The following is a 26,772-nucleotide window of genomic DNA, read 5'->3' as shown; positions in this document are numbered from 1 at the left end:
CATTTATCTAGATTTTGCTTGCAGTTATACCAGAGAGAAGCAAGGTGATTATATATTTGGTATAGCTACTATTTAATCCCTTTACACAGTTCTTTCAGTGATTTGGATATACAATTAACTTACAGGTCCTGTCAGTATCTCTCATGGGATGAAGAGCTGCAAGATGTAATTTATTTTTTCACATTTTCCCCAACAAATCATCAGAGAACACTAGGACAGTGAAAAACTAATATTTAGTAAATCAGGAATATGGAAATCAGAAAAAACCCCACCACTTTCTACAAATAAATATAAAAAAGGAAAAGCTTAAAATAATTTTAGAAAAGGATTTACTAGATGTGAGATCTCCCATTGTATTTTTGTAAATGTTCTTTCTCATGAGACTTTTTTCATCCTGTGTTTACTTGAATTTTTAAAGGTCAGAAATGGAGTTGACTTCCCTGGAGTTTGATTTTGTATACTAATTCTCAGTAGACATTACAGCTTTTGGCATAATATCAACATTAGCGCAGTTTATATGCAATTATTCTCACAGTAGGTTCTAGTTCATTAATTTTTGAGAAACTAATAGTGTCAACAAGACTTTGCTTTTTTAATGCAATCATTAGAAATAATCTTTTTACTTCTCGGTTTGTTATTTCACCAGTGGTGTATTTCACAGTAGCAACTCCTTCACATCAGTTGCCCTGAGTTTCATCTGTGCTAGGATGGTAAAAACTGAATTTCTCTTGAACAGCTGTCCCACAGGATTTTACTTTTCGTATAATAAGGTTCAAGTATTTCTCTGATAATCTAAGTTTTCCAGCATTTCAAGATCCTGAAACAAACAAAAAAAACAAACACCAAAACACACATGTTGGTTGTTGGTTGGCTTCCTTAGGGCACATGATCTCCTTCAGCATCCTTTATAGCCAGCCACACAGGTGTTCCCACCTCAGTTCAGCACTGAGCACAGCTGAGGTGAGCTCTCCACAAGCAGAGGTGAGGGTGATCAGCCTGTCTCAGGGTTAAATGATTCACTGCAGCCTGTCTGGCTCCCCAGACACAGCACTGGTCATGGAGGTACCTGAGATGGGCTGGAGTAAGCTGTCTGTGGCATATAAATCCTTTCTTGATCAAAACACCTTATCATTCAACACAAAGACAAACTAAGGTATATCCCCCCCATTCTGCTGTGCTGTATGTTAGAATAAGTGCTGATATCCAAATATCACATTCATTGTGAAAATAAATTAGAAATTGCATGTTGGTCATTGGGTAATGCCTAAAACACATGTTTTTTTTTAATTTCCAGAGCACATGGCTTCAAGTTCTTTAAGATGTCCACAACACTGATGCCAAGTCTTTTTAAATCACTGGAATATATCCTTGATCCTCCAAATCTCATTCAGAGCTTAGCAAGCCTATGCAGGGCTTGATGGAGTAAAAGTCGTGCTGGTTTTACCTACCTCTGCTGTACCACAACTATCTGTGAAATTGAGTGCTTGCAAAATCTCTTGGACACCTGGATAGTCATTAAGGGATTCTTCCTTGTTTCAGAGCTTAACTAGTGGTAATATTCCCTACTGATGGTTTTTCATTACCAGTGTTCAAGTTCCTATTCAGTTTTTCTTTTGAGAGAAGGAAGAGAGGGAGGGAAAAGGCATAGACGAGGGAGGAAGGGAGGAAGGGCTAACTATTTTGAGCATGGAAATATCCATTTTTGTTTATGTTTGCTGGAAGGCTGAGTGCTGGGAGAGCAGCACTGGCTAGGAGCCACCAGGTTATCAAATTGCAGCAAGGACATCCTGAAAGATGCCAAATAGGGAAATAAACTGTGTTATAAAAGTTCATGCCCCCTGTTCCTCACAGAGTGAAGGCTTCAAGCCTGCTCAGCACTGACTAGAAAAAGACCAAGCCTGTGATTTTGCTGTTTCTATATAAGAAAAATCCTGTTTTCTTACCTCCTGGAATCAATAAACCCCAAAGGGGCTGGTTCTCTTGTATGCCAACACACAGCTACTAACAGTGAAAATTAATGCCATTTTCTAGGTCATTTTTATTAGCGTGTTTGGCTCAGTCTTGAGTGTTTAAATGATTGATTCCTCCCTTACTTACACAGAATTGTTTTACTGTCTTCTCCTGCACTGCTGTCTAAGTCATCACCTCTGCAGCATCACAGAAGTCTGTAGGTTGGTGATAGAAACCTTTGCTGAGCAGAACTCTGCAGTTATTCTGTGTGCACTTTTTTGACTCTTGGAGCAAATAGTTTAACCTGTCTGTATCAAAGCAGACACAAAAAACTGCAGAGCTTTTCTCTGTTGTTTTGGGCTAGTTTTGCTTGAGGTATTAATTTTTTTCAGATTATGTTACAATTCCAATGCATGCTTTAACCTACTTGCGCAAGGCTCACATATATAAATACACAAGGCCCCCTGAAGACCTTTTTGTATCATTCCATCACAAGCTTTTTAGTAGGGAGAAATCAGGTACTGAAGCTGGATGAAGGCTCTTGTGATTTGATGCCAGAGGAGACATCATCTTGGCTTTGGCACACGTGCCAGAGCCCTGCAGTGGTACTTTGGTGCTCTGTCAGAGCAGGCTCAGAGGAGCATGTGGAGAAGTGACTGATTTTCAGCAGCTCTTTGAGCTGCAGGTAGATCCATAGGGAGTCTGATATGCATTATTCTGTCAGAGTACAGTTAAATAAGGATCCATAATTAACTGCTTCAGTCCTGTCACAGAGATCTGACAGATGCTTATTTCTCAGTATCTATAGCTGAAAACCTTCTGGGCTGAGAAAACAACATAGATTTAATGAATACTATTGGCTTGTCAGAGACTCACAAGACAGATAACAGCAGTTTTATGTTGAAGCATGGAAGGTGGGTCAGAAAAAGCACAGGGTCTTTTCCTAAAGCCCTGCATATGTCTCCACTCCCTTTTGGATTGCAGATAAAACAGTAGTATGCACTGAGCTTTTGTGGAACCTACAGTAACCCTGAAGATTTTAAACTGAAAACTAACAAATCCAACCTGAAGCTGGTAGTGCCAGCCCTGGGACATAGACTCCTTCACTGCCAAGTGGTTGCCAAGGCCTCTGGCATGGCTCAGGGCTGTACCATCTGGTACAAACCAGTCCTGGTAGAAGCACTGGCCATGAACAGCGCCTAATGAATGGTGTGGGTACTACAAGATTTGAGCAGCTTGGAAACACCATTTGGTTCCACCAGTCCAGTTCATCTACCACTCGTGTCCCATGAGTGCCACCAACTGCAGGGCAGCCATTCATAGAGATCTGTCTGCATGGGATGAATTCCCTGAATTTAGTGCCTCTGGAATTCGATATTTTTTAATGTGTTTCTTCCTGTAAGAATCAGAAATGAACATCAATGTGCAGCTAGAATAGATATTGGCATGTGGGTCCAAGTTGCTGTGCACTGCTAAAGGCTTTTCACTTCAGGGCTCACTGGATGTTGAAATCCTCCCAGTTCACATCATAAAGACCTTTATGCTGGAAGATATTGGCTTCTCTCCTCCACTTTAGAGAATTCAGTGGCTTGTGCTGGACATACAGTTCCTGAGGCAGGGCACATGCCTGGCCAGAGGCTTTGTGCTCTAAGGACAGCAGCTCTCCTTGCCTGTGTGCTCTCCGCTGCCCTGGGGCCACACCATCTGGGTATTTCCTGAAGTATTTAAGACCAGGCTGCAGTCAGGTAATGACCCCTGGTGACATTCACCCCTGTGGCATGTGCCCACTTGGAGCTGCATGCCACCAAACAGCTTCTAAGTTTGCCTGAGCTGGACTATCTCAATGCAATGGGAACACTTCCCTATGTGCTGATTTCTTCAGGTGTCAACTAACTGAAGGACAAAGGTGACACAGGTAAATAGCTGCACCATGACAGCCATGAGGAGGGGATGATGCCCAGTCAGTATCTTTGTATTCTCTGTTTGGATTTGCCTTTTTGCCAGCAGATTGCATTACATATTGTCATGTCTGCTGCCTGCTTTGAGAAAGAAATTATGTCATACCTTTTTGTGAAGCAGTTGGTGGCTGTGACAACACAGTAAAAGACCAAAAGCATCAGGTGCTAAAGACACAGATTCTTCAAATACAGACCAGAAGAATCCAATGATCAGCAGTCACTGGGACTTGCCTGTTGAAGTTACCACCTAAATCACAAGCTTTTTAAGTGTTTTTGAGAATAAAAAACTGGCATAATTTCCAGTGTCATTGTTTATTCAAAAGAATAAACCAGAGTCAAGACCCACTAAGGTGAAGAAGGTACTTTTCATGTGTCTTTTCATGATCCTTAGACTTGGTTAATCAGCATTAAGGTAAAAGATGAAAGGAAAAAAAATCCTTCTCTTTGAGATGTGAACACCATTTTTAATTTTCCATTCATGAGGACTTTTGTGCATTGTCTCCTTTCTTCTGTTTTTGGAAATAAAATTAATTTTTGAAAAGCAAAGCAAAAGGAATTAGCCATAGAAAGGTTAAAAGGACAAATGGATCATCTCTGGCAGAAATGCAGAAGGGTGCAGAAGGAGGTGGGAAGGGACAGATGGGACAGCTGACCCCCAAACTGACCAAAGGGATATCCCAGATCATATAACACTATCCTCAGCACATAGAGCTGGGGGAAGATGAAGGAAGTGGGGAACAGCTGGAGTGATGGCTTTTGTCTTCCCCATCATCCTACCCATGATGTATCCCTGCTTCCCTTGCAGGGAAAGATGGCTGAACACCTGCCTGCCCATGGGAAGTGATGAAAAATCCTTTGTTTTGCCTTGTGTCTGTGCAATGCTTTTGCTTTTCCTATTAAACTGTCTTTATCTCTCAAAAGTGAGCTTTCTCACTTTTACTCTCCTGTTTTTCTCTCCACTCATGATCAGGCAGTGAGTGAACAGATGTGTGGAGCTTAGTTGTTGGCTGGGGTTAAATCACGAAATATGTCCACTGGAATAGAAAATATTGCCTGAGAAAATACTCTCCTTAGTTATCTGTTGCTTCCAAAAGTGCCAAAAAGCTCTCAGAATACTCTCTGCTACTGATTTTAAGAAAATCTTTCTATTGGTATCACCTATAATCAAAGCAAATAATCCAGAAATGCTCTTGAACTCCAGCAATAGACACAAGAAGGCAGGGCAGGGATACACAGGACTTCATTCTATCCACTCCTTTACTATCAGAGATGACCACATTGCTGTTATGAAACTAGAAAACTCCAATTCAAAAGACAGTTATAATACTTTGAGTAACATTAATACATTTATTTAATTGTCATTTACTTTTCATTCATAAAAAGGACAAAGCACAGTCCTGTTCTACTCATTTGAAAAGAAAAGATAAAAAGTAACTAAAAAACCAGTTCAATATTCATCAGTATCAAATAATAGCAATATCAATTCTCCTGAAATATAAAGAAACAACAAATATGTCTATCTATATAAACTTTAATTAAGAACCTTGCATTTTAAAGCAGATGATACATTAGTTAGTTTTTCTTGACAACAATTTGAAGCTGAAGGTCCCAGTCAAATTTACACAATTATGTGAAAGAAGAAAAGTTTCCATCTATCTGATCAGTATGTGACACCTACCTCATCCATGTTGCTGATTTAAAAAAAGAGAAGTGGCTTTCCTTCCCAGGTTATTTCCATGCAAAAATGAAAGTTTTGCTTTTTACACCATGTACTAGAAAAGTAAAAGGCAGTCATGCATTTGGCAAAAGATGTACTTGTGGTTGTATATTATATAAAAATGAGTCATACTGCAAAAGAACAAAACCAAATGAAACACAATAAAACACATTTTTTGTACAGAAGGCTTACAGCATATAAGTTTCTTATGTATGAAGACAGCTAATTTCTCTTTCAAATAATTTATACAATTTATGAAACTCAGTAGTTTTTGACACTTTGACATTTCTCTATAGGGGAGTTATCACTTTTGCCTATTTAAAAAAATTTCATCTTGTAACAAATAGTTAAAATTAAACTAAACCCATATTATTGATATTTATTAATGAAGACTCTACACTTTTACATGTAAATATATAGTACAAAATTATACAAATAAAAGAAAGGGGTGTAAATTATTAGTAGACCTATCCTTGCTTCATGTAAATATTATTACGGACCTCTACAGTATCAGTTCTAAAAAGATAAAATCTATTTCTAAGTAGCTAGCAAGGTTGTGCTAATAAAATATGATTCAAAGCTTATAATTCTTGAAGCATCAGACATTGCACTATTACTTGAGCCAGCTGATTCAACATCACTGTGTTTCTTCATCATTCACACTCAAACTAATTCCCAGCATACCATGGAAAATGAAAGGAATGTGCATTTCTTAAAAAAACCCAAACAAACCAACAAAGAAACCCAGCACTGAAACACTCTAGACACAGTCAGAACAAAAACATTCTCTATCTCTAATAGAGTTCCCATTTTGAAAAGGCCATAGTAAACATGTAGCTTTGACTAACAGTTGGGATCTGACTTTCACGTACTAACACACAGTTGGATCATCCAGTACTCTATCAAATAAGAGAAATGGTCTCAGAACTTTAAAACTCTTATTTACAACACTATGAACATTAGAATAATATCAAGTTCTTGAAAAAGCATATAGTTCTCCCAAATGTACGCCTTCAATACAGGAAGGTAACACCTGGTGTCTGCAGCATAAAAATGTAAATATAATAATTTTTTTTACTGTGCTACTCTGCTTTTGCCATTTATTGTATATCTTTTTCTTTCTTTATATTTTAAATCTTTTCACTTTAAAAAATAACATACGTTTCCTACCATTTCATGGTCCACCTGGCTGATCTTAGCATGGACTTCATCTCCAAACTCCTGTTATATTGCTACCTTAATAATAACAATAGGAATAAGACTAAATCAAAACCAGTACATTACGCTGCTTCCCTGAAAGCTGACATTTGACTCCCAAAACCAGCAACAATTACCATAAAAGAATTTTTCAACAGAATTCTTTCAAGAAAAGAATATAATAAATCTTGGGTCAGTGAAGCACAGGTAAATTCCTTTAAGCTGAGCATGCTATCCATGTCTCAGGTATTCTGAATATATTTAAAAAAAAATCCTTATCACTGACTTTTATTTAAATTCCTTCAAATTCTATCCAATAACCTCAAGAAATATAGCTCTAAGTAATGAAATGTTTTTGCTTTGACTGTCTCTCTAAAAACCAGTAATCCCATTAAATGATGACGGGGCTATTCAAAAATATGCAGTACACGAAACATATAGGATAGTACAGACAGACGTAGTACTCTTACATTTATCACATACAATCAACATTTCAATCTCTATTATATTTCACAATTTGTTATTCAAGTTAAAGCACCTACGTATGGTGATTTTACTTTCACTGTACAGCCTATGTTATTGGGTTTTAACACTGTAACTTGCCCCATTGGACCGAATCATGCAACTGTCACAGATCAGCATAAGTGTTTTATAAGGCATATTGGAACAAGTTAAAAATATTTCTTAGCCATTCAAAAGTTGATTTACTTCATGAAGGAGTTCCTGGATGCCTCAGTCCTCTTAAAGTTCATAGGAAATCGGTAGGGTAATTCTTTTTAAAGTGTAATTTATTTGGCTTAGGATGGTGCCACAGGAATCAAAAAGAATCGTGGTCCTCATCTTCATAGGGAGTCCTTTGTGTTAGGTGGAGGACAAAGTGAATCCAGCTACATTCAGAATCCCGAGCAGGCAAGAACACCCAGGGCAGGCACCACTAGGACCAGGAGCAGAGTTGGTACTCCAACAGCGGCACCTGCACATAGAACAGAAAACAACACAGCATTGCTCTTACTTGGTCTTACTTGAGCACTACTTGCAGCGGGGGGAATAATCCTGAAGTGCACAGAGTATGGAGGCTGGAAAGCAGCTGGCATATCTCAGCACAGCCCCTACCTGTACGGATAATCTGAAACGGACAGAGACTTGCTACAGTACAGCAGAGGACTCGCTCTTTTGTTCTGCTAGACCTGCATGTTTATGCAGCGTGTTTATACAAGAAACAAGGCCATTCAGGACACATCAGTGTATTTTGATTTGGCCAGTCCGACAAGCCAGGAGGTTATTATACCAGGAGGCAAAAGGTCAAAGTAAATATTTAAGCATGCGAAAACAAAATTAATGGAGCCTTTGAAATGTGACAAAGCAAAGAGACACCTTTGGAAATGTTAATGCTCATATGAACAGCAATAATCTGAGAGATGTCAAAGAGCCTGGTCCGTTTGTTTACCTGCCAGATTACAAAGTCCAGATGGCTGACTTCTAGCAGTGTGGCATTTACGTCTATTAAAGTCACAAGGCTATTTCTTAAACAAATATTTTAAGACATAAAATATTAATCTATGGCTTACAAATTTTACATGACTCGCTCTGGCAAACAGAAATAAGAATTGCTATTGTTAAGAGGTTTGTGTTGCGATGGTCCAGCTCCTTTTTAAGAAGCATCTATATGAGAAGATAACCCAGCCAAACTGTGCCTGGCTGTCAGTCTTGGAGATGGGCCAAAGGAGCCTGGGAACTGGCTATTCTTTCATCCCAGAGAGGGCCTATCTATATCAGGATGGTAGATGGGCAGTGCAGGACCCAGCTTACTGCTCAGCTTGCTGTTGAACACTAAGCACAGAAGTACTTTCAGCTGGTGCTGACAGTCCTGGGGTGCTGCAGGAACAGGCCCACTGGGGACATCTCTTCAGAAAATGTTAAATGAAGCAAAACCATACTGAGGAGGTAATACACAAACTGAACAGCAGAGCTTTCAGCAGCATAAAAACAAGCACAGCATGACAAACTGTGAAAGCACAGCGGTATATTAATCTTATTTTTTTGTGATTTATGAGGCACATTAATATTTAGTTTTTGTTCTTAAATATCAAAATAGAGGCTCTTAATGAATGAAACCATAGGGGGGAAAAAAAAAATCAGGTTTTGTGTTTAAGAATATCCACAGAAAAGATATTCTGCTTTTGTCAGACCAGGGTAATGCAGTTGAAAAGACACAAATAAATATTTTGAATGCTTCCAATGGAAGAAAACGAGACAAAAACTTTGCTGAGTGAAGTTGAATGATGTACAAGTATGAGGAAACATCTGTTTGCATGTTGCTAAGAAAGGAATAATAAATCTTCCCCTGGGATGTGCTTACTGGCTCCAGAATAGTTAGCAATTCACCTCATTATAGTGGTCTCTTACAGGGTTTAGGCATTGTTACAGAGATATCTTTACCAGCTTTCTTAAACAAGTCCTACCCTTGGACAGAACATCAACAGAACATTAGCAGAATAAATGCACATTAAACAGATCATCTTTTACTTTCTTGTTAGATTACTGACCTACATATAAGGATCCATACTTTACTGGAAACACTATTTACCATTGCATGACAGCCAGTACGCTTCTATGGCTCATGAATGAAAGTTAAGAAAACTTTTGACTAAGAACAGATGACAAGATCTAATTCTGTGCAGTAATGGAATTGTGATCTGTCAGTTTTAGCAACCTTGAAAAGCTAGAGAAATGCCAGAAAAAGACTTAATGAATGTGTACAAATAAACATGTGGATGTAAATTAAAAGTGAAGGATTATTAAGCTCCCTCTGAAGTCTGGCCAGGTATGAGCTGGATATATGTAGTGCCCAAAGATTCTTTCTCTCCTCAGCATTATAATGTGTGATCTCTCCTCTCAACCAACATTTTATGGATCAAGTGTGCAAGTAATTGCAATAGGAGCCATCAAAGCCAGTGTCAAAACCAAATCAGCATCACACGACCCAGCTACCACTCTAACACACCATGTGTGTACTTACTTTCAAGAGTCCTCATTTCTTTTAAATAAACAAAACACCTGTCCTTAAATTTGGCTGGTGGATATATTTTTTGATTGTTTTGGTGTTTGGTTTTGGTTTGTTTGGCTTTTTTCCCCTAACAGTCCCAAGCAAAAAGAGTGAAATCATGCACAGGCTTAACTACTGCCTGGTATAGAATTCCTGTAGTTGTTTTTTCTAAGTTTAGGATTCAACTATCTATAGAAACATGTAGTCAGAATGTAGTTTAACATCAAATATAATCTGTATGGGATGCATGCAGTTAAACTAACTTTTTTTCTGTCTCCTATTCTCAGAAGCCTTTCTCACACAAGTGTTGCTTATCTATCTGAGTAAATGAAAAGAAATGCTGGATGGCTTTTCCTTTCAGCAAGGTCTTTATGTATCACAGGAACTCCTTGTAAAGTCCCACTAATCCACAGCTTTCTATTAGTATTTTAAATTCTCTGTTTACATCTCAATCACATAACATCCAGGACGAAACTTTTACACTTCTGAAGAGAAATCTTAAATTTTACTGACATCTTGAACAGAATGCAAGTCTTCCAAAAACACTCAAAATAAATTAAATCAATGCCTAAATGAACCAGGCATTAAAACAGCTCAGACTTTGATGGATTTCCTAATGCTTTGTGACGATTTGTTACATCATTATTTTCTTTAAATGTTACTTATCTTTATATATGATATTTTTGGCCCTTTTTCCAATATCAGTGTCTTTTCATATTGGATTGTCATAAAAAAGGACCTTTGAGCTCTCTCAGACCACAGAAAGCTGCAAATTCCCTCCTCTCAGAGCCAGCAAAAACTCTCGAGCTTGCTGTGCTTGGAGGACTGCTGATGAATGGCAATGACAGAACCTGGGCTGATAATCCCACTCCTTGAGGCTGAACCCTCTGCCTGTTGAGAAGATGCAAATGCATTCAACATGAGCTCATCACTGAACTCAATGGGAATTATCCACATACTCCTTTAGGTCTGTGTGTGTGGGAGTGTGAATAAGCCACAGCAAATGTCCTGTGAATGTTGCTCTCTTAGATTCGTAAGTATGTTAGATTCATAAATCAGGCCTATAAGAGAGTTACTGATGTGCTTACAATAAATTCTACAGAATATTTTCTTAAATTGTTCAAGTTAGACTATTTATTGATTAAGTGTTGTTAAGTTTAAGTGCTGCTAAACTTTTAGGTTTAAACTGTTGGTCAAACCCAAGGCTAAGTTTTGTAAAGGGATCCCCTTGAAACCTTTTGACACAACCAGAGTCTCCCTTATTCCTTTTTATCTCTACCTCTCCCCATCCATACCTTTTTCCATTCCCTGCCTCCATGTAGATAATTTGAGGTTGATTTTAGTTTTAGACTGATTGATTTTAGATTTTATTCTGATTTTTCCTGTGTGTTTTGTCCATCTAGTAAGTAGAACAGTGAACCTTGCCAACAAACTGTCATGCTTTCATTTTTACATTAAATCTGCTTTTGCAGATTTACCTTTGCTGGTGATTCTTTGAGCAACCTAAAAGCTCATTCATGACAGTCTGTCTTTGTGTCTGTTTTGCAAAATAGATTTCCTTTTTCCTGGAAGAATGACCAAACTCGTCTCCATTTTCCTGTAAGTAATACTCTCCTTTTGGTCCAGGATCCAAGGACCTATATTCCATTAGGGCTGTCTGTTTTTTATATCTCCTTTTTACTATAAGAAAGGTTAATTGCAAAGCCTTCTCAAATTCTGTTTCTCCTTGCGTCTGAGTTTGTCCACTACCATGCAAAAAAAATAGGCGTCCTGAAAAAAATGAAGGGATTTTTGCCTGTTCCAGTCATTAGTTTCTTCATCAACTATTAGGCTTCATTTGTATCTGTACTCTCAGTGTTTTCATATTTACACAGGAAGAACAGAAAAACAGAAATGGGGGAGAAATATCATTTCCTTAGGTTAAACTAAACTGCATGAAAGAAAGAGGTGGGTTTGTTCTTCCAACTGGCTATTGAAAAGAAATTGCTCTTGTCCCAGCTGGAAATACTGTCTTCATGAAAGACTACAAGAAAGAAATAGGCAAAAGAAATAGGTAGTATCAGCTGACATGATTTAAATTCTGTTATCCCTATTCATGGTAAATGGAAAATAACTGAACTAATTATAATATACTTATCTTGCATCACTGGCATCATTACTAAATTATGCGTCCAACTTTCCCTTGTCTAGGAAACCTTTGTTTGTGCACGAGGAAATTTTCCTCTTGCCTGTGCCATAAACCTTTCAAAAATGGAGTGATTCACAACTCTGTGATTTGCTGTTTTTGCAACAGAGTAGATGTATGGGATGGAAACAAAGTTGTCTGTCCATCTGCCCATGCTTTGTGCTGTGCTAAGGTTTGCTGTGCATCTGGGGAACAGCTTCAACTATCCTAAGAAAAACATATTTGAATTGCTGCTGATGGTCTGGGTGGTTTTTCCACCCCATGATGTTAGTCTGTCCTCTCCTACTTGAAAATTCAGCCAAGGAAACATTTTGTTTTGTTCTGGCAATAGCACCTGGAACTTTGGCATTGTCAGCAGGCAGCAGCTGGGGCTTCTTTTCCATTGACTCTAGCCCTGCCACACACCCGGGCTGCCAACATGAAAAGATGACCTGGACTCCAAGAAAAATCAGAAATATTTCAGTCACTGGGTTATTACTTAGTGGAAATAAACATAGGTTATTCCTCAAATACCTCTTCCCCTTCACATATGCTAATGTTCATTACAGATTCTTTTGCATGGAAAGTAGAAGACCGCTGGTAATTTTTTTTTTATAAAATGTACTCTTTAGAAGTTGTGCACGCAACAAATAATAGCAGGAGGAGATTCTCCTGTGACCTAGGCAGAAGATCTTCTTCAGACAGCTGGCATGCCTGAGTAAGGATTCCACTCCTCCTTGTTCAGGAAAATAGGGATTTGTGAGTTTTTCTTACAAACAAATTCAACCCATCTACCAGAGGTGTCACTCTTTTTGACTTGCAAGTAGTCCACATTTAAAAAACCACATGGTGCAATGGGCAAACAGCAGAAACTCTTCAGGTGCAAAATGGTGGCACAGCCTCCCTCCTTCTCCTCTCTAAGTACTGCAGCACCACAAGGAATGATCAGTGGGAATAAGCAGCACCTAGGGCTGGAGAGCAACATGAAAAATACACAGACTATGAAAATAATGGACTGAGAAGCTGCAAAGAAAAGAAACTAGTCCAAAATGACAGATAAATTTGGTCTTGCTCTTCAGCAAGGCAGAAAAAAATCTTAAATTCAGCATTAAAGTCACTGCAGAAAGGAAGAAATGAAGCAGGGATTATCACAGGATAATGCAGACTAAGAAAAAAAACCTAGATATGAAAATACTTCCACTCTCTGTCCAAACTTTCAGTTTGAATAGAACATTTTGAAATTAATGAGAACATTAATTGGCTTTTCAAGAAAACTTTTGTTCTATCACAGTAATGATTGTAATGCATGGAACTGTCACCTTATTCAATTCAAACTAAGGCTTGGAAGGAAGCAATACCAATATATTAGAATTGTGATGAAATGAAATGTGATGATGAAGGAAAATCAAGAAAAACACCAGAGGAAAAAAATATGTTGATTTTAGCATATCTGTGTACCAGGTTAGAGGGCATTCTGAGTATTTTCTACTTAATTTTTGAGTAATGAGTCATAGCAAATGTATTTTGAAAATTACTCTTCTTTTAGAGGAGAGGTCTTTCAGAAATATACTTTTAATTTAGTAGAGGGTTTTCACTATATTCTCATACCAGATGCATAAGAAGTTCCAAGGCAAGTAACAAAGGACTGTCATGCCCTGGCTAAATAGAGTCTGTTTTCTTCAGTATTATGATTTTTACCTGTGTTCTCCTCCTCTTATTACTTCAACAATCTTTGCAACAGATGGATATTTTCAAATCACAATCAAAACATTGTGATTATACCACATGAAAAGTGAATGATCACCTGACATACTTGACACTAATACGTGCAATAAACATTTGTCCCCTTTCAAATAGTAATTGAAAAAATTAAAAGATAAATAATTAAAAGGATTGTGTAAATTAGTACAGGCAAAATTTATGGATTTTTCCTTTGAAAGAGCTGTACTTCAAAGCAATACTATTTCAGGATCCAAAAACATGCCTCTGGCAAATGGAATGCATATGTGTATATATATGTGTGCAGTGAACACAGAGAAACTCTTAATTTTGTTCTCTTGCTGAAAGTATATACAATACATAAATTATTCTTTGTCTATGTCATTATTTAAACTGGGACATTAACCTGATTTCACATGTGAAGCTAAAGGTGTATAGTATTTTCCTTTCTTTCCCAATATTTATCCAAATGAGAAACCCTCTCCTCTCTCCCAGCCTGGATGAAATTTTAAAACTTGAGAGCTTGATTCTTAAGCTTTTTCCTTACTCTGGCATAAAGCAACTGCACTGAGGCCTGTGCAGTTACACAAGTGAAGTGAAAAAAGAATCAAGAACCATATGGTTTTAGTTCCTACTGATTTCAAGATTGTTCTGATTACACTAATATTAGTAATAAGACAAAGCACTGTTATCCAAAAATCATGCAAGAGACAAAAAAAAAATTCTCAGCCTTTATTGTATTTCAAAGGAAACAGATAAGCCTATTATTAAATGTTAAAAAATACTCCATTGGTTAAACAAGTCATTCCAACTTTCATCTGGTTGTGGTAACTGAAGAATGAATTTTATATTGTGCAGCTCATTAATTTACTATAATGGGCTTGAAAAATATCCCCAAGCTCCTTACTCTACAACAAGCAATGGCCAATAAAATACAAAAGATCATGGCTATATTTTACACTGATTATAGCTGCATACTGAAATGCACATATATAGAGAGTGACTTTATGATAAGAACTTTTATTTCAAGATGTTTGCTAAAAAGAAAGGCATGCAAGATAGCTGTGTTTGGTAAACTTCATTTACATCACTCAACTGAAATAGAGCATCCTGTTGGAAGCTGACTGGTTACACGAAAGCAAAGTGGCAGCAGGATATTTATGCTGCCCTTTTGCAGATGACTGGGTTTTCTGTGAGATGGAACAGAATGAGGAAAACAAAAAAAGCATGTTTTTCCCTTAAACAAGGAATTGAGATAGAAATAAAATCTACTTCTAGTTTCTTTTCCATTTGACTTTCAAATGTAATTGTTACTTAAAACATGCTAAAATCTTAATTTCTGTGTTAGGACCTCAGGGCCAATTAGTCCTGAAATATAGGATAAAAGATGTCTTCTGGTGTCCTGTCTGGCCTCCACCTGTGTCCTGGGGTGGCCTTATGATGCTGAATTATATTCCCATTCATCTGTTTAGCCCAGAAATAAGTTTTGTGCCTTTAAAAACAGATCTGAGAGCAAAACCGGGGAGAAGGAAAAGCAGAGGAATTTTTTTGTGGCTGTATTCAAAAACATAAAAAAGCTCAGCTCTCTCTCGCTGTGTGCTGTCTGCAGCATGGACATGGAGTGAGACAGCGCTCTCCTTTGCTTTTAGTTATTTTTTTTAGCTAGCTTAGGCAGAGAAGTTCCCTGAACTGTGTCTTTTTCTTTTCCTGGAACTATTCAAACCTGCTCTTAACTGAAAACCCAGAAAGAACACTGGGAGCTCACGCCTGTGGCCCACTGGGGCCCAGGATGCTGCATTCCAGCACCAGAGAGACTGAGAGACACTCAGTGAGCCAAAAAACACCCACAGAGGACTCTCTCTGAACTACAAAAAGACTTTCTGAATTTGCCATCTCTTCAAAACAGCAGAAGGTTTTGTTTCATATTATTCATTTTCTATGCTTATAAATACTTTGCTTGTTAAATAAGCAGTTTTTTCCACTTGAAGGAAGTTTATCTCCTCACAGGTGGAGGAAGGACTGCTGAATTTTGCCCTTTAAGGAATCATCCCTTTGGAAGTTCCCTTTCAAATTTGTCCCAAACCAAGACAAACTGCCTATCCAGAAGGCCTCAGGTTGCCTGTATTTCATGTCATGCCTGTCAGAATTGTGTGAATATCCTTAGTAAATTGGGGCACCTCAAATGCTACAGGTTTTTTTCATCATTCTGAATTATACCCGAAATCACAACTGATTATAATGGGAGCTTAAACACCTAACTCAGCCATGTTATGTAGATTAGTTTGGATTTGATACCCAGTAAACAGCAGAAAAACACCCATCTGGATGACACACTGGTGTTGTAGACACTCCTTATTTAAGATCTCACCACTCCTGATCAGTATATAGGCTATTTGGAACCTATGCCCTAGCTGCTTAATTCTCCCCATTCACCTCTGCACAAAATTAGGTAGGTTTGCAAACTCTGGAATCAGAAGTCTAAAGGTCATGTAAGGGCAATCCTCCTCTCTGAGTTTGGTAAGATACCTTATGTTTTGCTTTAGCTATTGTTTACACCTCTTTGTAAATATGTAACTTCCATTTTAGTCAGTCAAGCACCAAAACAAGCACTAATATCAAACTACATCTCTTCTTTGCAATTCTCTGAGAAAAAACATAATATAAAAAAAAAAAAAAGAAAAATCACTATCATTCTTTTGGGGCACTTATTTTAGCCCTGATGCATTACTGGAAGATTTTCTTAAGAATAAAAATTAACAGACATAATTTGCCATGCGTAGGTGTTAAAAAACTATACTTAGGCTTTTTGGAAAAGCAGCCTAGAAATAACCTGAAATTCTTGCCTGATTTGCTGTATAGTATGTATTCCAAAGATATTTCCTTACCTTTTGTCTCTTTTTCAAACTTTCCTAAACTAAGTCCAGGGAATCCTTCCTCTGTCTAGGTCACCAGAGGCACAGTTCTTGTCTGTCTAGCTGGTGTATGGTAGATTTTATGGATAAGAGCTTTTCTGCAGTGTGGAAGACAGCTCAAGTCTGCAAACCAGCATTTGTAGTGTGCTAACTCTCTCAGTGGTGCTAATTCTATACAGGCATACTTGGAACAGGTAACAGACTTGGCAAGACTGATGGGCTTGACATTGTACTGACATGATGCTTTTGGTCTGGGAAGTAATCTACCAGCTGTGACCTAAAGGGTCTTTGCACCACACCAATGGCAGGCTGTAATGAATGTTTGATACAGACACTTAGGACATGTCCTGAAGACGGCAGTTGACTTAACTTTTTTGCAGTTTATATAATATGTTAAAAGAGATTGTCCTGCTGTATGATAATACAACATATATTTCAGCTTTTTTTAAGCACTTGACTTAGTACCCCAAAATATTGCCATAGAACACGATACATATGTAGCATGTATGCTAAATGGACTGAGAATTCAGTCACCAACAGATTTCAAAAGACAATTATTGAAGAATGGCCACTGAATTTCTAGGGCAACCAGTTCCACACTGAACAGCTGTATACTGAATGCAGTACAAATATTTTTATCAAAAGCAGCAGAAGCAAACACCTATGGAACTAAAATGGCAAATACAGACAACAACACATTCATATAAAAATTCAGATAGCACAGGGGCTTGAACCATTCAAACCAACTGTGCTTTGTCATAGTCACAGGCAAAATTAACCACAAAGTTAAAAAGAGACATGACACTGTGGTGGTACTCTGAAAATGATGAGACACTGTATTGTGGAAAGCAAGGATTCCAGGAAGGATTAGAGGTGGTGTTGAAAAAACAAGATAAACACATAGCCCTGTGCAAGATAATAAATGGCTAATGAAAGCCTTTCATGAATAATGCTGCAAGTAGTTAAGTGTGGAGAGGCCAAGAATATCTCTGCAGACAGTTGAGTTGAATCAGTGCATATATAGTATCTACAGTCCTAAAGGAAGCCTCAGAAGCTGGAGAGGTAAAAAAAAGTTGATAAAATTATTTAAGACCTGATGAAAATGTAATCATGGAGAAACTCAAGGCATACTGTCTTTTTAACATTTGATTATTCACTTGGCTGGTATTGATACATTTCTTAATGGGAACAATGTATTAGACAAAAAAAGACTCTTTAACAACAGTTATAAAAAGAAACAATGCCCAGACACGAAAGCTAGATAAAAGATAAAAAACAGGTAACAACTGTGCAGTTGTTCATTTGAACAAAATACATACAAAATACAAACTTCATACAAACAAAAATGGTGATACTCATGAGCTCACACCAGGTGATATAAGCTGTATATATTGTTGAAAACCTGCAGATGGGAAGTCCACTCCTTTAGGAATGAGCAGCTTCCCTCACAGTATAGATAATTTGGCATGAGCATTGTTCTTTTCAAAAAGCCACAATAATGATTGCATTGCTTCTGTGACAAGAATATTGTTGACATTTAATCCTTTCTATTCCCCAAGTTCATTTTTTAATGAAAAAGACAAGAACACATTGTGTTTGAATCATAACCTGCAAATACACTATCCAATTCCTTGATGTCTATTCATATGTTCTCTTTTATACTAAATATTGCCAAGGAACTACTTAAGATAAAAAACTAACAGGAAGGAGATGTGCAGACTATGTCTGAACTTGAATTTATAATCAGCACTGAGCCAAATTTGAACTATCTTATGCCATGGTGCCTTCTCTTTTTACGAATCATCCAGACGACTCAGAATAAGAGCATGTGGAATTTCTCATTGCTTATTTATCATTTTTGTGCCACAGATGCCCTTTTCACTGAGTGAGAAGCAGAATTCCCCCAGCAAGTGGTCTGTGGATCACTGTGGAGCACACACCTTTCCTCTATTATTTTCCTTTTAGCAGAAGTTGACAGTGGAATGTGATAGAAGCAAAAGGTGCTAAGAACTATGGGGTTATTGCAAACTGACACCTAGATCTTGAGGCCTGCACTATGTAGTTAAGCTTGTAGGACACTACTAGAAGTGGCAGCCTAACTGGGGCACCAGTAAAAGCAATCTGGTATTTGGAAGATTTGCAGTGGTTCTAGGATTGAGCTGGACTGCTACAGAAGCATCCTGTGTGTGCTATGAGTCCTCCGAAATGTTTTAAGATATACTCTTATTCTCAGTACAGTCACTGCTGAAGGGCTACCTTTCCAATTTTGGATGTGCCCATCTCTCAACAGCACACAAGAGGAAAAACACTCAGTTCAAGATTTCCAAGAAGCGTGGCAATGAAAAAGGGAAGTTATCTGCTCACCTGAAATTTTTATTTGGGCTACTTCTCCATCTCCTCCTTCACTGTGTGCTCGCACCTCAACAACATATTCACCATCGCTGGGGACTGGGACCTCTATCGTGTGCTTTCCAGTGGAAAACAACTTGCCTTCATGCTGTCCATCTGGCCTATAAAGTACCTAGGAAAGTCATGGCAAATGCAGTTATTGAAATGTGACATTTCCATGAAGATACATTTCTATATGAAATATAGGAATGTGTGTGAAAAAGTATTAGGTTTTTATTAACATGAAACATTATATATATAAACTTAGTGGCTAATACAACTTCTTTGCAAATCTACACAAGGTGAATCTAGACAGGATGTTTTCTCATTTTCTGTTACAAAATTAGGCCACCTTTTGAGACATAATTTCAGCACTTACACTCAAAATAAATATTTAAGTGATGGAGAATAATAATGCAGGGTGGCAGAAAACATCAAATAAAAATATGAGAACTGAGCTGGGTTTTCTGACATAAAATTTATAACAATTTTCATAAATGAAACAACTATCAATTTTATTATTAGCTCTCAACGATACTAAACTATTGCAAATGGGATAGAATATATCTTGTGGGACCTTTAGAAAAGATCCCATTTCTTTCTGAAATAATCTCTGTGAAACATTTAGCAATTCCCAGGAAGGAGTTCAGTTCCTCAATTACATTTTCAGATGAAGAATATGATAATAATTTTCTTATTGACAAGCAAGCGGCAACATGAAACAGGAACAAATATCTGAACTTTTCTATATTCCCTATGGTCAGTATATATACTTGCTATGGTTACAGAGTAACTGCATTACATCCATCATCTAATGATAGTAGAAGTCCCTTCCCTTCCTCTACCTTCCCAGACTTTCAAAACTCATGTTCCAGGAACTGTAGCCCCATGGAGATGGGAAAGGAAAACTGGAACAATCAATGCATACTGATATAAGGAAAAACTAAAAAGTGTACAACTATTCTGTGCATTATATAAGCCAACAAGCAATAAATGGGATCATGTGGGAAATGACGTTGTTGCAGCCACTGCTATGAACTTTCCCATAATATGGTTTACCACCCAAAAGAATTTCAGTGCCCCAATATTTTCTCATCATACTGCCTAGGCCCATTGGCTTTTCTCTAGGACTACTGGATGGTTGGCATTGCTGAGCATGATACCTTTCTCTTCAGCATTCAAGTACAAGTAAGTGATTACGTACAAGGATTCAACACTATCCATCAAATGTACTACATGAAGCATACATCAAGATAAAAAATATTTTCAGATATCATACTTTGTATCCTTCAACGGCAGACTCGTTTGACATTGCCTTCACATGATCCCAGGTGATGATGTACCTTGAACCAGATCTTACAGAACTGATAATTCTTGGACGCTGGCTTGGAGCTGAAAAGCAACAATTCATACACATGAATGAGATTTCATAAATGCTCAATGATATTTTTATTAAGACATGTAATAATTTAAAAATGTGAAAATGGAAATTAGGCTGCCATATATATGAATAAGGGATTGTCTTCTTCCTGGAATGAATTGCTACAGCTCCAACTGGGCAATTTTGGATGGCTTTGTGCAGTGTCTGCATCGTGGGTCTGCCTTTCTGTGTTGCCAGAATGGAAGTGGCCAACACTACCCTTTACTGTGTTGCTGACCACAAGTGTTTGCTGGCATGCAACTACCTTCAGAACCTCCCAGAAATGTGGTGTAAGTCATATTTATTCAATGAGATCAAATATTTAATTAACTATTTACTGCCATTTCTACACCACTTAGTTCAGCAGAAATAGAAGTACCCCACTGCAGAGATCATTAATTATAACTTACACAATAAGCTTATAAAATGGAATCCTATTAATGGTCCCTGCAGGTGCAAGTTGCACAATACACTATTTACTGGCAGAAATCCTCAAATTAGTTGTTTGCATTCTTAGCCCAGATAACTGTGTTTTAAATACACAAGATGCTTTTCTTGCATTGCTCAGACAATGTAGTGCTAGGTATCCTCACTGAGTCAGGAGCAATATTCAAAAACTTGTTATGGTATGTTAATTCTAGGCTGAGATTTAGATCACCCGCTGCTCAAGGCTGCCTGAATCTGTTGCTCTATTTTTGATGAAAATGGCAGTTGGTCACATTTTAATCATCAGAATCCTTCTTGCTATTGATTAAACAGAAAGGTAGTATATAGATACCTAAATAAGAGCTGGTCTCAACTGCTTATCATTTAGAATATTGTGTCCAGCTTTGGGATTCCCAATACTTGAAAGACACTGGTAATCTGGAGTTAGTTCAACAGAATACCAACCTGGTGGGGATCTGGAACGCTTGATTTGTAAAGGAATGATTAAAGAGCTGTGCTTGTTCACCCTGGAGGAAAGACAGTTTTGGAGGGGACCTGAAATTCCCCTGTCCTAGCAGGGGGCTTATTAAGAAGGATCTAGGCTCTTGGATGGCATGGCAGGAGGACAAGTAACAAAAACACACAATATTGATTAAGAGTCTCAGACTAGATGTTCAGAATAAGTCAGGGACTGGAATGGGTTTCTCAGAGAGGTTGTACAGTCTCTATCCCTTTAGGCTTTCAAGATCCAGCTACACAAATCCCTGAGCAACCTCATCTGAGCTTGCAGGTGACCCTCCTTTAAGCCTATAATCTTAGTCTCTTTTCTACCTTTTGTAAGATAGCCCCATTATACATGGCAGCGAAAGAGAGGAAGGAGAATTTTAGCATAAATTTTCAGGCTAAGAAGCAATACCACATGAGGAGAGAACATTTGTTATGTGAATGAGAAGCCATGTTTGAAAACATGATGGACATGATTTTACTTAATCTAATGCTCCATTTACTTACGTGCTTTCCTGGTAACAACATCAATGGTGCTGCTGGGAGGTCCATAGCCTGCACTATTGAAGGCAGACACATCTACATGGTAGCGAGTGTTAGGCTTCAGGTTTTCCAGTTTGGTTGAATACTCTTGATTGCTGACCTGTACCCGCTGTGCAGCTGCTTCTTTATCATGAGCAGCCCAGTAACGAATCTGTAAGCAAGCCAATTGGAGGATTAAATTTAACATATTGAATCATAGAGCAATTTTATAAAAAACCAATGTATTTCTATACTATATATTCAGATATAAGCCAGCTAAAAGAAATCTAACAGCAATAGCATGGAATTCCTTCTACAGGCTGTGATTTTAAGTTTTGTATAGCCATAAAGAAAGAGAACTGAATGTAGAATTTATTATGTAAACTTTTCTCACAGTGGTTTAACTTGTTCCCAGCTAAGTCACTAGAAGCCTGGGAGCTGGATAATGCCTTCAAAGAACACGACTTTTTTCTTCTTGCCCATTTGTTTTTGCATTCTACTCTGAACTTTACTATTATTTTCTTACACTAGTAGAGACTAAACTCTGGTAAAGTTTTTGGTATATTTTGTTTTGAATGTCTTACAAATTTAAGCCTTTTGTTCTTCTATATACAGAATGCAAAGTATTCAGTCATGTTAGCTGCATGTTAGGTCAGTATATGTATATGTAACCATTTTCTAGAGTTTTTCAGCTAAATTCAATCAAGCTTTATAGCCCAATATGATGTTTGTCAAAGTAGATGAAGACAAACATGAAAATACTTAAAAGATGGGAAAAACATGACTGTAAGCTTGTAATACCTTAAAAGCCAATTAAGAATACACAGAAATTCCATGAGTTGCTTTTTTTTTCCCAAGAACTTATTCCATCCTACTTTAATTCATTATGCATTACAGAGCACCAGGTGAAAACAGTGTAATTCCTATGGAGGGATGCCATTCCATACAGTCCCTCACATACACAGGGTCCTATTCTGCATGGCCTTGTGAGATGCAGATCAGAGAAACACTGTCAGCCTCTGCATTTTGTCTGGTTTATAACCATTTGCATTAAGACTAAATTACTGCACAAACCTGAAAGAGCAGAAGGCCATGCAGATTGCATTTTGGTTCTCAGTGTTTTCACCCTCAACACTTCTGCTCAGCTTCTGCCTGACTTCATAATGATTTTTGTGTATGCTACATGAAGGTGCTTTAAATTTTTTAGGAAGAAGCTAATATTGTTGGTAAATTCAGGCTCTTGGAAAATTGTAGTTTGTAAGACATTATCGGTGACATGAAGTATACTGTCATCTTCATGTCATAAATTGTAACAGCTTTAACGTTCTGTTCTTCTGAGATTAGTTGCCCATGAAAACTTCATTTAAGGAATAGGTTAGATGAACTGATAGTCTGTCAAATTGTTAATATCACAGTTCTCTTCTTTACAAGTGCTGGGTGCAACCCTTGTTTGATGAGGCTTTATTTTCTCCCATTTACATTTAAATTACAATATTTAATAAAAATATTGCTTTCTTTTATCTTAGAACACATGCTGTGGTTGAATAAGGAGAGATGCAGAGGATTTAGCAGGGAGATTTCTCTTTACCTATGACAAATGTCTTTGGACATGAGAAGAGTATTGCTACACAGTTTACTGTCAACTAAATAATTCTTGTACTTTGTCTCTTGTCACTGTTTTTTGCCACAATCTTTCCCACCAGTGTTACAGGTTACTCTGATTATTATAAATGTGACATCTTAGTGGCCTTTGTCATCTTTCCTGCTGCAAGGAGAATCACACTGTATCTGCAGACCAAACAGGCTTCACTTTTTAAGTTCAGCATGCACACCTGATTTTCAGCAGGCACAAAAAGATAACCTTCAGTTCTACAAATGTATGTCCTGCATTCTGTTTAAAAAATATCATCCACTAGCATCCCAAACATCTGTAATGTACTGTAATTTAGGCAATCACACTCAAAATTTGTACTTATAGAGGTGGCTGTTTTCCTGAGTAAACAGCCTTTACCCTAAAATGAGTGAGGACTGCACCCAGTCCATTCTGCAGGCTTCAGCAGTAGAGTGGTAACCAGATGAATGGTTTCAAACTGGCATGGATCTGAAACCATGACAGCCATTTCAGCTGAAGGTATGATAGTGATCTTCAAGTCAGAGTTTCTTTTATAGGATTATAATTAACATACTGTTGTAGATAAGCAGGTCTTGTTGAATGCAACCAGCTGTACACCATAAGGTGTTAACTGTAAATGGCTGACTCAGGTGAGAGAGGGCGTGTACATCAGAAGCTGGAGAACGTCATGTCTATCTCTGTCTCTAAGTTCAAACAAGTTTCTAGCCTGCAGCAAAAGGATGTCTTTAAAGTTCTAGGTGGCCAAAAGTTTATTAACCAGGACAGGACCAATATCAGCTTTCTTGTTGATTTTAGCTGGCCACTGAAAACTAACTAATCAGTTTTTCGTATGATCTATTATGTTAATTAAGTAACAGCTTTAGGTAAAGATGGAAAACACACTTTATATGAAGCTTTTATTAATCATGTGGCATAATCTGAAAGCCTTTGAATTCCTCTGACTTGCAAAGCTTTTTACAATCTTAATGCTCGTTTGCAGTACAGGGATGCTAACGGTGTAATACAAGAGTAACATAGAGCATCAAAGAAGACAAGTGAGAACAGAGAATGAAAATGCAAAATTTCTTCACTGAGAACATATTATGCTTCAGAAAGAAGTAATATAATTTAAAAATTAAATAAAATTTAAATCCCAGATACAATTATTCTTGGCTGCAATGTTGTGGACTTTACTCCTACAGTGTATGAGCTATATGTCATGAACACAGAAAGTTCTTCTCTAATACACAGCCATACTTAAATATTTGGAACATTGTAACAATTTCTGGAAAAGAAAAAAATAAGATTACTTCCCTGAGAGCTAAGATAATTACTGTCTTCTTTATACTATTCCTATATTTCTCACTTTATATTTAAATAATTTCAAATTTTCTTGAAATAATTTGGAAATTTTTTTCTTACCTCTGGAATTAAATGCCACACTGCTTCAAGAAGTCTCATTTCCTCACTCTACTGAGTAGCCCCTCTCTCTTTTTTTAAAAGAGTTTATATAGTAGCCCCAGACAGCCTTCTTATGCCTGATCCTCTGCATTTACTTTGTTAGGGTAATCCACAGGCAATGACTCCCCAGAGGACACAGAAGGGGATTTCAACAAAGCTCTTGAGTTTTTGTGGGAAATAAACCAATTGTGATTTGTGCGAAGGAATGCCTTAGCCATCATGAATTAGTGCAGCCCTCTGTGCTAAAATCAGCAAAAAAGCTGTCTTTCATGGTCTTCTCCTCTATTCAAAATTTAAAATACTCAAGCTGTTTCTGTAAGTGTCATGAAACAAAAGCTCCCATATTCTTGAAAGTTCTATACAGGACTGACACAAAAATATACTTTACTCATATTAAGAAATAATGCTAATAACATATTTCAGTCAACAAGAGACAATGGTGGTGAGTAGTGATAAATTTGTTTAGTAAAAGAAACCTACATTTATTGTATAGAAACAGCATGAAATACAGATGGTGCCACTGGTGCTGCATCTACTGTAGAGATGTGGCTGTTAGCAGTGTATTGTAAGAACTCATAAATCTTAAATTCTCTATAGGGATGGAGATAGTTTTCATACTTTATCTCTTCTTTAAGTGTGAGCTGAGGATACTCCTCTGTAATGGCAAAACGTATCAGCTCACACTCATCACCATGGGGGCAGTCATCCTGACAGTATGCATTAGTGTCAGGAAAATCTGACTCCTCCTGGTGTGAGAAGCATTGTGTCACAGGTGAAATACCTCAGGTTCTTTGCTCAGGGTACTCCCACCTCTTAAACTCTAGCATTCAAAAGTCAATCATGCAATTTTCAAGTAATAATAAAGACCAAAAGGGAACTGAGAAGGTGATCTGGTGAATCATGGTTTCTATTAATCTGTGTTACACCTGAGCAGTAATTTAAAGGTAACTTTTGTATTATTTATCAATGCCAATAGACACAGAGCCTTCCAGAGACAGTCACTAGAATTTCATAATGCAGTTTGAATTCTTCCACCACAGCTTTTATTGCAACTTCACAAATTCTATCTTCAGCCTTAACCTTCCAGAACAACCCTCTCTATTTAAGCCCTGTCCTATGGCTCCTTCAGGGGTTCTGATCTTCAGGAACACAAGTCTCTCTTTTTATTCTCAGTTAAGAAGCATGGGCTTTCCTTTTGTTGCCTTCCTCTATACTAGCATGAGACTGGTGATTGCCCTGGGGGAAAAGATCTCAGAATTAACACCTTATTGAGCATTGTGGGGCAGTAATTTGGGACTATCCATCTGTTTATCATTTAGCCAGATGGAAATTTTTACATACCTGAAAATTAGAAGATTGTCTTAGAAAAAGAGGGGAAAAAAGAGAAGAAATTGATATTCTAATGTAGCTGTTCACTGTACATGTACAAGCAAGTCAGTTCACGATGAATTTGTGAAAGTGTATTTCTCCAGAAACAGGTGGATGAAATTACACTACTGCTATCAAAACAAGGCTACACCCTGAACATCCATAGTCCATGTAGCAGATGGTCCATTCCCAGGATATCCCACCTTTCTAACATTTATTCTCTTTTCAGCCTAAAGATTCCCCCACATTTCTTTCTGATTTTTTTTCCCCTTCTTTTTTTATTGACTGTTTTGCTCATCCTGGTCTTTGCTGCTAAATCTTCTCCCTCCCTTCCTCCCCTGATGTCCCCTAACATAATTCAGATGTCTTTATGTCAAATAAAGTAAAATTAAAAAAAATGGCCAAACA

The 26,772-nt window shown here is 37.6% G+C and overlaps 1 protein-coding gene across 1 annotated transcript in view; it reads right to left on the bottom strand.

Annotated features, from left to right (window-relative positions):
• Positions 1–5,232: 5,232 nt before the first annotated feature.
• The window catches only part of CNTN1 (contactin 1), a 207,860-nt gene continuing 186,320 nt past the window's right edge, over positions 5,233–26,772 (bottom strand). Inside the window, exons 21-24 of the mRNA XM_015629012.2 lie at positions 21,909–22,095; positions 20,331–20,443; positions 19,028–19,184; positions 5,233–7,795 (exon numbers count right to left, since the gene is read on the bottom strand). Of these exons, the coding sequence (XP_015484498.1) occupies positions 7,716–7,795; positions 19,028–19,184; positions 20,331–20,443; positions 21,909–22,095 (537 nt within the window). The 3' untranslated portion in view covers positions 5,233–7,715. The remainder of the gene's footprint in view (positions 7,796–19,027; positions 19,185–20,330; positions 20,444–21,908; positions 22,096–26,772) is intronic.

The sequence above is a fragment of the Parus major genome, chromosome 1A (assembly GCF_001522545.3).
Source record: "Parus major isolate Abel chromosome 1A, Parus_major1.1, whole genome shotgun sequence".
Classification (NCBI taxonomy): domain Eukaryota; kingdom Metazoa; phylum Chordata; class Aves; order Passeriformes; family Paridae; genus Parus; species Parus major.
The sequence above is the reverse complement of the archived record's forward strand: the minus strand, read 5'-3'. Positions and strand labels throughout refer to the sequence as shown.